The sequence below is a fragment of the Scomber japonicus genome, chromosome 22, assembly GCF_027409825.1.
Source record: "Scomber japonicus isolate fScoJap1 chromosome 22, fScoJap1.pri, whole genome shotgun sequence".
NCBI classification, from domain to species: domain Eukaryota; kingdom Metazoa; phylum Chordata; class Actinopteri; order Scombriformes; family Scombridae; genus Scomber; species Scomber japonicus.
Window position 1 is genome coordinate 19,673,060 of NC_070599.1, and position 13,180 is coordinate 19,686,239.

Below are 13,180 nucleotides of genomic sequence, written 5' to 3' on the forward strand. Positions count from 1 at the left end.
ACAATGTGTTTTATTTCTTTATTGGTTTTAATATTTATATTGTATTGATTTAATCTGATCGGCCTGGATTATTAAAGGGTAGCTGCACATATTTAAGTACAGATTTAATGACTTTTAAGACCTTTTTAATACTAATTTTTAAGTTTTTCAAGCACTAAATGTCATACATTATATAATATGAGACATATAATAATGCAAAAGCAGGATTTTATTGTTGCAGTGGGTTGAAATGGAGTTTATTTTGAAGTCATTTATAAAGGACTGCAATTAATTACTGTAGTAGTTTCATTATAGCTCCAACTGACTTCTGATTATTCATTTACTTTAATTAATAAGTCGATTGTTTGGTTTATGTAAAATAATGATAGACTGAAATCACATTTAATGCCTTAACTCCTACAATTCAAGACATTTTAATCCATTTTAGACAAAAGAAAGGCATTTATTCTGTTTATTATCTATGAACTGACTCTCAATTTACCTTTCTGAGCCTTTACTATAAATTATTACCTTTATTGTGAAAATCAATGATGGATACTGATCTTTATTTTAATAAAAAAAATTTAAAATCCATTTAATTCATTTATAAAGGGAGTTGTGACACAGATATGTACTTAACGAGACATTTTTACAGCTAAAACTAAATTTCTAAATAACATTTTTTGACATTTTTTGCACTGAAATGTCAAAAAATAGCTACTGTATACACCACCACCAATATATATCAGCAATGAGCTAATATCTGCCCATATATCGGCTTGGTGGATTTATTAGTCTAGCTCTAACACAGACACTGATAGGAGATAAATAATTACTACTATAATACTTTTTTTTAGTAATTATTTAGTCTGTAAAATGTAAATTAACCTTTTGCTTTTAAATAATCAGCAACAAAAAGTGAAAATATCAACTTTATGCTGACAAAGCAAAAAGAAAAGCAGCTTAATCCTGAATTATTTAAGCTCTAACTAACAAATACTTACTTTTTTTTAGCTAAATAATTAATTAATAGTCTTTACTAAGCTATAAATGAACTAAAGTAACGCTTAGATTACGACGATACACTGACACCATTCAGTCCATGTATGTGTAATGAAAGGATGAACAGGAGAGACGGAGCGGTGAAGGAATACCTGGTACGACTCCGTTAGTGGCGATGGCGCTCATCGATATAGCGGTGAGCATCGTCTGGAGGAAGGACGAAACAAAAAGAGAGAATTTAGCAAGTTAGGAAAGTTAATTCCTTTAAATTTAAGTTATGTGTGATATATATACTATAACTCTGCTGTTGTCCTCGAGTCAAGGAAGGAAGAAGGAAAGGAAGGAAGGAACAAAGAAGGAAGGAAAGGAAGGAAGGGAGGGAGGGAAGAATGGAGGGAGAAAGGAAAGAAGAAGGAAGGAAAGGAGGGAGGAAGGAAGGAAAGGAGGGAGGAAGGAAGGGAGGAAAGGAAAGGACAGCAGGAAGGGAGGAAAGAAGGAAGGAAGGAAGGTAGGAGGGAGGGAGGGAGGAAAGAAGGAAGGAAGGGGGAGGGAGAAAGGAAAAGAGGAAGGGAGGAAGGAAGAACAGAGGAGAGAAGGAAGGAAGGAAGGAAGGAAGGAAGGAAGGAAGGAAGGAAAGAAGGTAGAAAGGAATGAAGAAAGGAAGGAGGGAAGGAAAGAAGGAGGAAGGAAGGACAGAAGGAAGGACAGGAGGGAGGAAGGAAGGGAGGAAAGGAAAGAAGGAAGGGAGGAAGGAAAGGAAGGAAGGAAGGTAGGAGGGAGGGAGGGAGGAAAGAGAGAAGGAGGGAGGAAGGACAGAAGGAAGGAAGAAAGGGGATGGAGGAAGGAAAGATGAAGGAAAAAAGAGAGAAGGAAGGAAGGAAGGAAAGAAGGAAGGGGGGTAAGAAGGAAAGGAGGTAAGAAGGAAGAAAGGAAAGAAGGAAAGAAGGAAAGAAGGAAGGGAGGTAAGAAGGAAAGAAGGAAAGAAGGAAGAAAGACGGTTTGACAGTTTCACTTTGACAGGAGGGTTCAAACACTCACGCAGCAGCAGCAGATGAAGACGATGCAGAGCGCCTGGAGGACCCCGGCCGTTCCCACCACCCACGTCAACCGCAGGAACAAGATCACCCCGAAGATGTTCTGCAGGCACGGCAGGTAGACGCCCATGAACGTCCCCATCTGAGGAGACTGGAGGAGGCAGGAGAACACAGAGGAGGGGTATTAGGGTAACTCTGATTCCTCTCTGTGACTCTTTACCCTCGGGGTTGGTTTGGTAAGATCAAACTTTCATCGTGTGGCTTCTTCTTTAACCCTCCTGTCGTCCTCCCGGGTCAAACTGACCCCGTCTCTTTTGACTGTTCCTTCCTTCCTTCCTTCTTTCCTTCCTTCCTTACCCCCTCTTTCTTTCATTCTTCCCCTCCTTCCCTCTTTCTTTGCTTCCTCCTCCTTCCATACTTCTTTCCTCACTTCCTTCTCTCCCTACTTCCTTCCTTCTCTCCTTACCTCCTTACTCCTTTCCTCCTTTCCACCTTTCCTTCCTCCCTTCCTTCTTTCTTCCCTTCCTTCTTTCCTTCTCTCCTTACTTCCTTCCTCTTTTCCTCCCTCCCTCCTTTCCTTTCCTCCTTTCCTTCCTTTCTTTCTTTTCTCCCTCCCTCCTACCTTCCTTCCTTCCTTCCTTCCTTTCTTCTTTCCCTCCTTCCTTCCTCCCTCCCTCCCTCCCTCCTACCATCCTTCCTTCCCCTCCTCCTTTCCTCCGAAAACATCAGTCCATGGACAGAGGACCAAACCATATTCTCTGCTGTCGGAATTATATGACATCACACAATACACACTAGATGACGTTACCATAGCAACCTGTCAGATTGGTCATTAATGTGGCCCAGTCTGAACACAGCCAAATCTGATTGGGACACTTGCTAATAACAGTGTGGACAGTCAGGACTAAAAATAGATAACTTCGGATATGAGAAGGAATCAGATTAGAATCAGATTTGCCTGCAGTGTGAACGCAGCCTAAAATAGCGCTGGATTAAAGCAAAGACAGACAGAATGTGTAATAGTAATAGTTTCTTCCCACAGGCCGTTAGAATTATAAATATGAATTAATCACTGCTGCTTTTATGTCTTACGTCTTAGTTTAGGATTTTTTATTTATTAAGTGTGTGTGTGTATATATGTTGTTTTAAATAATGCAATTTTGTTCCTCTATATGTATTATTTATTTATATATATATATATATATATATATATATATATGGGTAGAATGACAATAAACTTGAACTTGAACTATTATATATTGTCTATATTTTCACTTTGGATCTTTTTATTATAATAATCAGCTGACTGAATAATGTTTTTAAGACTCTATTTAAGATGTTCTTTTTTCCTCCGCAGTATTAAACCATCAAACTTTGAGTTCATGCTTATACTGAACACACCGATTTGACAGTTAAGTCGTGTTTTTGGTTTGTTGGCTAAATTTATCCAAATCCTCCAAAAAAAAAAAAAAAGCGAGGTGGAAAACGTAGTGAATTAAACCTCCTCCACCTCTACAGACTGTCTTATCTATCTCAGCCGGGTGTCTTATCAGCGGAGGGCCGCGGTGTCGATCGGGGTCACGTCCGATCGTACTTTCAGAGTCAAGAGGGCAAACAGAAGGAGCTAGAAGTAATCTAGGAGAGACGTTCAATCACCAACTATCATGTTTTAAAAAAAAAGGTCATTTAAGGTCACACCACTCTGTTATCACGGAGGAATTTAAACTTCGTACCTGTACCTGCCACAATCAAAGCTTTAATTATGATCCTGATTGGTTACGGCTGCGTTAGTGTGAGACGGTTACACCACGAGACAAAGTACAGGAGAGACTGTACGTGTGCTGTAAATGAGTCCCACAGCACATTTAAAACAGCTACAGTTAAAATCCTGATGATGTTTGAAGACATTTTTCACTTATTTGTAATTTTTAGTTACTTCTTGATATTTACTTTACTACTCGGACTCTTTTTTATACATATATTTTTTTTAATTTACTGATTATTTTCCTCTTCTTGCACCTTAATGCACCTTTTCTGTCTGGTTTTACTTCATCATATCTCCTCTTTATGGTTTCACCCACTTTTTTTTAGTTTTTTGTTATTTTATTTTGGCGGTCTCCCCTTTATGGTTTAGCCCATTTATTTTAGTTTATAGTGACTTTATTTTATTAATCTTTTATTTTATTTTGGCGGTCCTGAATTTTTAACTCAGGCTATTCTTGCACTTCTCTTGTCTATTAAATTTTATTCTTATAATTTATTCTTATATTATATTATTTATTCTTTTTTTTTTAATCCTTTTTAATTATATATATATTGTGTGCATCTTTTTGTCATGTGTTGGTTGAGTGTGTGTATTATTGTTGTGTGTTTCCTTCCTCTTAGCAGATGCGTGACAGTAACGACAGCGTTTCTTCACTTCCTTTTTTCATTATGAGTCATTATTTAGTTCTTGTTTTGTCTCTAACTACGTAAATCACTTTGTGTTATATTACTTTTTTTCCACTTCTTGTTTATTGATTTTAAGATTAATAAACAGAAACAAGGTATAACATTTTCTTCATAAACATTTAAAAAACCAAAGAAAGAAAAGAAGAAAAAAAACATACCAATAACCAAGAATAAATTAGAATAAAAATAAATAAATAAATAAGAATAATAAAATAAATGAAAATAATAATTAAAAAATAATAAAATACAATAAAGAAAAATAATAATAAAAAATAATAAAATAAAATAAATAAAAATAATAATAATAATAATAATAAAAAAAAAATAATAATAAATAATAATAATAATAATTAAAAATAATAATAATAAATAAATAAAAACAATAATAATTTAAAAAAATAATAATAATAAATAAATAAATAAAAATAATACAATTTTTTTTTTATTACTTTGTGTTATATTACTATGTATGAAAAGTGAATGATTGATTTTCATTGTTAGTGAAGGGGGGAATCTGCTGTTCCTGTAAACTGCCTTCACACGCTCGACAGAGATCCACCGGCACGAATGTACTTCAGCTTTATTGTTTTCTTAATTGCATCTCAATCAATCGGCCTCGCTCGTTTACTGTTAATTATCCACCGAGTCGCATCGAAGCTGACCCCGACATTTCCTATTGATGCAATTAAGTCATTAAAAGCGTCCGATTAGCCAAACACAGAGTGGCTTCTAATGTGGAGCGGTGGACAGGAAAATGCTGTAAATGTGGCACTAATGTTCTTGCAACTGAAAGCCGCCGTTCATCAAAAATTCATCTAGGAGACCTGCTCGTTTTTGACAGGGGATCAGTTTTAAATATTTCAGGAAGTCTTTTAGATGAAGAGCTCCAACTTTTGTTACTTTGCTCTGTTGTCACATACGTACAAATCTGATTAAGTGTGCAAGAGTTTGATTAATCCTTCATTAAGCTAATTATGAGTCAGTATGTAAAGGTTAAAAAAAGGGGGAAACCATCAAGGGGGGGGTGAATACTTTTTATAAGTGCTGTAAAAACTTCTCTGTTGTATTTCTTTTTTTAATTTATTTTCTTTTTTTTTATTTTAAGATTAATACACAGAAACGATGTATAAACTTTTTCTTCACAACCAAGAATAATTTAGAAGAAAAAAAAATAATAATAATAAAATAAAATAAATAAAAATAATAATTATAAAATAAAATAAAATAAAAATAATAAAATAAAATAAATAATAAAATAAAATAAAATAAAAATAATAATAAAAAATAATAATAAAATAAAATAAATATAAAAAATAATAATAAAATAAAATAAATAAAAATAATAATAATAAAATAAAATAAATAAAAATAAAAATAATAATAAAAAAATAAGTTAATAAATAAATCAATTAAAAAACTGTTGTATTTCTGACAAAGCAGCTGCTTGATGAGTTTCTGGAGTTAAATATTATTGCTGGTATGAGAGCGTTTAGTAGGAGTCAAATCATCATATATTCCATTACTTAAACACTGTAGGTGCTTATCTGTGTTTTATGGGCTTTTATTGTGTCACTGAGGTGTTTTTACCACACAACAAATGTAGGAGGAGTTAATTATAGTTTATTATAAAGTCCAAATTGTGACTGAAGTTTTTTTAATACCTTGTAAGGTTTCTTCTTCTCTCCGATGCTCTCGGCCTCCTCGTGTTCCTTGGCACCCTGCGTCAGGTTGGTGTAGTTGGCCAGGCGGTTGAGCAGAGAAGACACTTTTGGCCGAGTGTCCATCTCCTCCTGTGTGATGAAAAAGAAAGCGGGAGAGGGGGAGAGAGAGGGAGAGGGGGAGCGGAAGGGGAGAAGGGGGGAGGGGAGGGGATTGATTCAGAGTAAAAATAGAGTGGGCAGAGGGAAGGGTGAGGTGACAAGAAAGGTAAAAAAAGGAAGGGGAGAGAGAGAGAGAGAGAGAGAGAGAGAGAGAGAGAGAGAGAGAGAGAGAGAGAGAGAGAGAGACAGAAAGAGAGAGAGACAGAGACAGAGACAGAGAGAGGGAGAGAGAGTGAGTGGAAGACAGCAACAGATAAGACAAGAGAAAGAGGGAGAGAGTGAAGAAGAAGGAGGCGAAAGAAAAAGGATATTGGGGAGGCTTGTTAAAAGAAGTGGGAGAGAGAGGAAGAAGACTGGGCGGTTTCCAGTTTCCAATTTATCTGCAGTCAGCCAAATGTTGGTTATTTTTGGGTCTGTGTTATCAGACAGTTTGGCAAATAAAAAGCCACTGTGTGAGAGAGGGTCTGTTTTTTATCCGTGTGTGATAATAAAAAATAAAAAAAAAGAGATAGTGGATATTTTTTAGGAAAGAAAAAGGTGCTTTTTAAATTGAGGAATGTGCTTGAAAGAGATAACAGTTTTTTTTGTGTGTGTTTTGATTCGAACCTCAAATAAGGCCAAGTTTCTGTCGTAGAAGTCGTCGTCGTCCACGCCGTGAGTGTTGTTGATGTACACACTGGAGATTTTAGAGTTTCCATCACCTAGAAGAAGAGAAACAAGAGAAGAAGAAGAAGGGATTATGTGACAGGGGGATAAAAAGGAAAAAGGAGAGAGAGAGAGAGATAGAGAGATAGTGAGTGAGTGAGTGAGTGAGTGAGTGAGAGAGAGAGAGAGAGTGAGAGAGTGATGGAGAGAGAGAGAGAGAGAGTGAGAGAGAGAGTGAGTGAGTGAGGAAGAGAGAGAGAGAGAGAGAGAGAGAGAGAGAGAGAGAGTGAGTGAGTGAGAGAGTGATGGAGAGAGAGAGAGAGAGTGAGAGAGAGAGTGAGTGAGTGAGTGAGAGAGAGAGAGTGAGAGAGTGATGGAGAGAGAGAGAGAGAGTGAGAGAGAGAGTGAGAGAGAGAGTGAGTGAGTGAGGAAGAGAGAGAGAGAGAGAGAGAGTGAATGAGTGAGAGAGTGAGTGAGAAAGAGTGAGAGAGAGAGAGAGGAACAAAAGGGAAAGAGTGACGCAGCAGGAAATCATCTGGTGGCCATTTTCATCACTGTCATCACAGCTCAGCGAGGTGGAGTCACACACACACACACACACACACACACACACACACACACACACACACACACACACACACACACACACACACACACACACACACACACACACACACACACACACACACACACACACACACACACACACGTTGATGAAATGGCCACCATGTCGCCTGCTCAGTTTCCGCCGCAGTCAGCACAGACGACTGCATCAGCAGCGTCTGAGTCAGCAACATCACTTCCCCCCCTCCGCCCCCCGCTTTAACGCCAGCAAAACGGACGCGGCGTCACACTTAACACGAGGAGGCTCATCACGCACGGCACGAAGCAACGCACACACACGACAAACAAACAAACAAACAAACAAACATTTAAGGACTTTGTTGCTTCGCTGCTGCGTGTGTTTCCCTTTAATTATTTAATCAAACTGATAATAGCGGAAATATAAGTTCAGGAAGTTTAATTTTTTTAATCTATTAAATGGCGACTAAAGACCCGCCCCTCAACTGATTACCATTGTTTTATTTATAATGATTTTTAATTTATTTATAGAGCACTATAGAAGGGATATAGCTCAGAAATAAATTAGAAATAAAATAAAATATATATATATATATATATATATATATAAATCATATTATTATTATTATTTTATTAATAATAATAAATAAATAAAAAACAATAATAATAATAATAATAATAATAATAACAAACTTTATTTATAGAGCACAATAAATATTTTATAAATATATAAATAAATAAATAAATAAATAAATAAAATTAGAGCATTTGTATAAAATTAGACATTTAGTAAAAATAAGTTAAAATGACACAAATTAAAAGCCAGATTAAATAAATATGTGTCTTCATAGTTTTAGGTTACGTTTTAGGAGTTTTCCATAACTAATTTAATTAAAGCTGCACTTCCTATTTTCTTATATTTATATAAAACTTCCACATATATAATCCACATGTATATTTTAGCGTGTAGCTGGCGGCTGCTGCTAATTTTGACAACATCTGAATTTCACTCTTAGATATGTGAGTGAGTGATTACGTCATCGCCTGAATGAGAAACATGCAGCTTTTTTACTATCTTATCAGAGAAGTAGAAAACGTCAGCAGGTTTAAAAAAAAAAAAAAAAAAAAAAGGAACAGAACAGAACAGTCGTCAGCCGTTTAAAGAAGAAACGCTGGCATTTGGCTGGTGGGCGTTAACTTCCCATCCTGATAGAGTGAAACTGAGACAAAGAACAACAAGCAGCTGGTTAATATGAAGCAGCTCGAGCACCAAGAGGGGAAACATTAACTAAACCTTTAAAACTTATTCATACTCAAATAAACCCAGAATATAAAAGAGGTTGGTTTTTGGTTGACTGGATAGATATGAATCAGTGTCTGCGTCTCTGCGTCTCCAACCTGTTGATCAGGACGCTCGAGACGATGACGGACGATGACGTCAGCGCTTCACCGCTCGGCCTGACCGACCGGCCTGATGACAAAAAGACTTCTCCAGAAAAACTGCTTCAACATGAATCCTCTTTTTTTCCCTCCCTCTTATTTACTAAAGATTTGTTGTACTGTAATCTGATCGTATGGAGATAATTAGCTAATTAAGTTATTAGTTCATCATTTTGAAGACATCTCTAATTATAGAATAGAAAAAACTAGTAGTTGCTATAACAACAAATATGTGTTTTAATGCCTTCCCTTCCTCCCTCCCTCCCTCCCTCCCTCCTTCCTTTCCTTCCTCCCTCCTACCTTTTTTCCTTTCCTTCCTCCCTTCCTTCTTTCTTTCCTTTCCTCCTTCTTTCCTTCCTTCCTTTCCTTCCTTCCTCTCTCCTATCTTCCTTTCTTTTCCTTCCTCCCTTCCTTCTTTCCTTTCCTTCCTTCTTTTCACCTTTAACTAACCCTAACCCTTTGTTACATGTTTAAATCACTAAAGATGATTAATTCATTAATTAATTGATATTTAAAGAGCTTTAATAATTTTTTTAGTTCTAATTTGGTGCTTAAAAAAAATCCACTTAAAAAAACACAACCTATCACACCTGAGTTACTGCTGCAGGCTGAGATCCTGTTCTGTCCTGTCCTGTAAATACCTCAGCTGTGTTCACACTCCACCGAACACCAGGGAACGCACATGTACAGCTGGGTGTGTGTGTGTGTGTGTGTGTGTGTGTGTGTGTGTGTGTGTGTGTGTGTGTGTGTGTGTGTGTGTGTGTGTTTCTGCCCCCAGGAGTCCCAAATCCTGCACCTGAGATTACCGCACCTGAGTTTGACACCTTAATGTGTTTCTGTGTGTGTGTGTGTGTGTGTGAGTGTGAGTGTGTGTGTGTATGTGTGTGTGGCCAGCCAGTGAAGCAGAAAGCGGTTAGAACCAGATGTGTGTGTGTGTGTGTGTGTGTATGAGTTTGCGTGTATGTGTGTGAATGCGTATATGAATGTGTATATGTGTGTGTGTGTGTGTGTGTGTGAGTGTGTATGTGTGTGTGAGTGTGTGTGTATAGGTGTGAGTCTGTATATGTGTGTGTGAGTGAGTGTATATTTGTGTGTGTGTGTGTGTGTGTGTGTGTTTCATTTAATTCAGTAGCTAACTTTATTGGTGTCAACAGTAATGCATCACCGAGCATCTGACCTTCTTCTCTCTCTCCGTCCGTCTGACTCCTTCCCACCTTTCCACTTCATCTCCTTCATTCATTAACTTATTATTCCTAACCCTCCTTTTCTTTTTTAAAGAGTGAGTGATGAACAGTCTCTCTCTCTTCTCTCCCTCTCCCTCTCTCACACTCACTCACTCATTCACTCCCTCTTTCTCTCCTGATCGAAACTCAATCGGATTAAACGGCTCGATTTCTATTTATGGAAGCTTATTAAGGAGCAGCAGCAGCATCTTACTACCATGCAGCTGCTTAAGTGGATCAGAGCGGCTAATACAGTTACATCTCTCCACTGTTAGAAATGCCTCCCCTCCCTCCCTCCCTCCCTCCCTCCCTCCCCTCCACACCTCTTTATTGAGTCTGTGAATCAGCGTTGCTATTCTTAAACACTTTATTTTGGAAAGTGAATAACTCGCACACTAACCAACTGCTCCGTCATAGCAGCCAGAGTTTTTTATTTTTTATTTTTTATTAAACACTTTTTTTAATAACTGAAGCGGCATGAAAAGGTTGCCGGTGTCAGCTAACATTAAAGTAGAGAGAGCTGCAGGTAGGCGGAGGAGGAGGGGCGGCGGAGGGGAGGAGGAGGGGAAGTGAAACCTACACTAAGCTCACACAAACAGGCGTGCGGAGATCTCTTTTTGTGTTCTCGCTGTTTTTGGAGCTCGAGTGTTGCTTCATTCACAACGACTGCTGAGAGAGTTCGAAATGAGTCAGAAACACATTTAAAAATACACGGTTTCATTTTAAAGCTGTGAAAAAAATAGCCTCTTTCTTTCTTTGATTCCTGTAAAAGAGACATTTTAAGAGATGTCTGAAAACTTAAATGAATTAATGACTTATTGTGTGTTTGTGTTTGCATTTTTTAATACCTTAATAGGTGCAATGTTTCCTAAAGTGGAGATACAACTCATAAAATATAAAATATACAAAATATTTTTAAAATTATTTGTGGAAAGGCTTTTTACTTTTAAAAAAGGTGCAAATGAGATAACTAGCAACATCAAAATAAATTTAAAAAAAAATAATTTTCACACTCCTGGCTGTTTAACCCTTTATAGGACACTCATTGAAAGGAAGGGAGGAAGGAAGGAAGGAAGGAAGGAAGGTAGGGGGGAGGAAAGAAAGAGAGAAGGAGGGAGGTAGGAAGAAGAAAGGGGGATGGAGGAAAGAAGGAAGGAAGGGAGGAGAGAAGGAGGGAGGGAGGAAGAACAGATGGAAGGAAGGAAAGGAAGGAAGGACGGAGGAAATAAGGAACGAGGGAGGGAGAAAGGAAGAGAGGAAGGGAAGAAAGAAGGCAGGGAGGAAGGAAAGGAAGGAAGGAAGGAAGGAAGGAAGGATATTCTGGGATATTTACAGAAGTTACCAAATATAATTATTTGCCCAATAAAGGGTTAATCACTTTTATATCATGATATCTTAAATATTCATTATCTCCCTCCAGGGCTTGTTGCCTGTGGGTTCTTTCCTTTCCTCCCTCCTTTCCTTCCTTTCTCCTTTTCTTCCTTCCATCTGTCCTTCCTCCCTCCCTTCTTCTTTCTTTCCTTCCTCTCTCTTTCCTCCCTTCCTCCATCCCGCTTCCTCTTTCCCTCTGTCCTTCTTTCCTTCCCTCCTTCCTTCTCCCCTACCTTCCACCCTTCCTTCTTTCCTCCTTTGCTCTTTTCCTTTCTCCCTCCCTCCTTCCTCCCTTCCTTCTTTCCTCCCTTCCTTCGTTCCTTTCCTCCCTTCGTCCTTCCTCCTTTCGTTCCCTCCTTCCTTCCTCCTTTTCTTCCTTCCTTCCTCCCTTCCTCTTTTCCTTTCTCCTTCCCTCCCTCTTTTCCTTTCTCTCTCCCTCCCTCCCTCCCTCCTTCCTTCTTTCCTCCCTTCCTTCCTTTAAATGAGCCTAAAAACTGAGTTATATATTGATTTCTATTCCCGTTAGAGCTTCTGATTGACAGAAGACCTAAAACATAACCTCACTAGAGTTTAGAGAGGGGGGGGTGGGGGGGGGGGGTGTATCTCCATTCCTCCTGAGCTGCCACTGCCGTTGCCGTTAGTTACACACACACACGCAGAGACGTTAATGTGAATCCAGTCTCTGCTGCCACTCTGTACAAAGGTGACGACGGGGTCACCTGTTCACTACGCGCTCCTTTCTCAGCCGGTGAGTCACGGCGGAGGAGTGGCCCGGCTTTACGGGTCTCAAACATGTGGATTAAAACTGTGTGTGTGAGGAGAGTCTCGTGGGATTAGATCCAGTTTTTACAACAGGGCGTGTGTGTGTGTGTGTGTGTGTGCGTGTGTGTGATCTTGTTTTACTTTCTCTCCTCTCTTTCTCTTTTACGAGCCCCGTTATAAAAACATAAAAAGAAAAAAAAAGAAGCTCACCTTGATCCACGTTGCTGAAGTCCGGCGTGTCGGCTCCTCCCCCCGTCGTACCCGTGGTGGTCGTCAGTCCCCCCGAGCCCTCGCTGAGCGGGTCGCTCCGGTTGACGCTCTGACTCGAGCCGAAGCGGACGCGGGCGGCCGAGCGGGAGCTGATGTCAGGCGACGTGTCCGACAATCCGGGGAGGTCCTCCGCCTTGGTGGGAGTCACCGTGAACCGCACCGATGCCATGGCGACGTTATTGTGAAAAGTAGAGGAAGGAAGAGGAAGTTGTGTAGGGGATGCAGGAGAAGAAGGACGAAGAGGGGGGAGGGGGGGGGGGCTAGGCGATCTCCCAGGTGATGCTGAGGTAACGGCGGCCTCTAAAGTTTAATCTGCCGCAGCTGCGATTCTCCATTGGAGCGCGCTGATTGGCCGCCAGCAGGCATGTGAAAGAATCTCCGTGACGATGGCGGCAGCAGCGGCGGCGGCGGGGGCCTCGCTCGGATCTTGTGTGTGTGTGTGTGTGTGTGTGTGTGTGTGTGTGTGTGTGACTTAAAATGTATCAGCTGCTGTTTGATAATGAAGTGAAGTTACATGGAGCTTCTTCTTCTTCTGATTCCAGGAAGTGAGGATGAATCAGTCGCCGGCTTTCACTCTCGACTCTCTCTCGGCTTTGTAATC

At 39.3% G+C, this 13,180-nt stretch overlaps 1 protein-coding gene across 2 annotated transcripts in view; it reads right to left on the minus strand.

Annotated features, from left to right (window-relative positions):
* Positions 1–12,748, minus strand: part of LOC128384299 (solute carrier family 12 member 6-like) — a 34,869-nt gene extending 22,121 nt beyond the window's left edge. For both annotated transcript variants that reach the window (XM_053343849.1, XM_053343850.1), the window contains exons 1-5: positions 12,520–12,748; positions 6,893–6,987; positions 6,128–6,256; positions 2,020–2,166; positions 1,134–1,188 (exon numbers count right to left, since the gene is read on the minus strand). In XM_053343849.1, coding sequence (XP_053199824.1) covers positions 1,134–1,188; positions 2,020–2,166; positions 6,128–6,256; positions 6,893–6,987; positions 12,520–12,748 — 655 coding nt within the window. The remainder of the gene's footprint in view (positions 1–1,133; positions 1,189–2,019; positions 2,167–6,127; positions 6,257–6,892; positions 6,988–12,519) is intronic.
* Between the last annotated feature and the right edge of the window lie 432 nt (positions 12,749–13,180).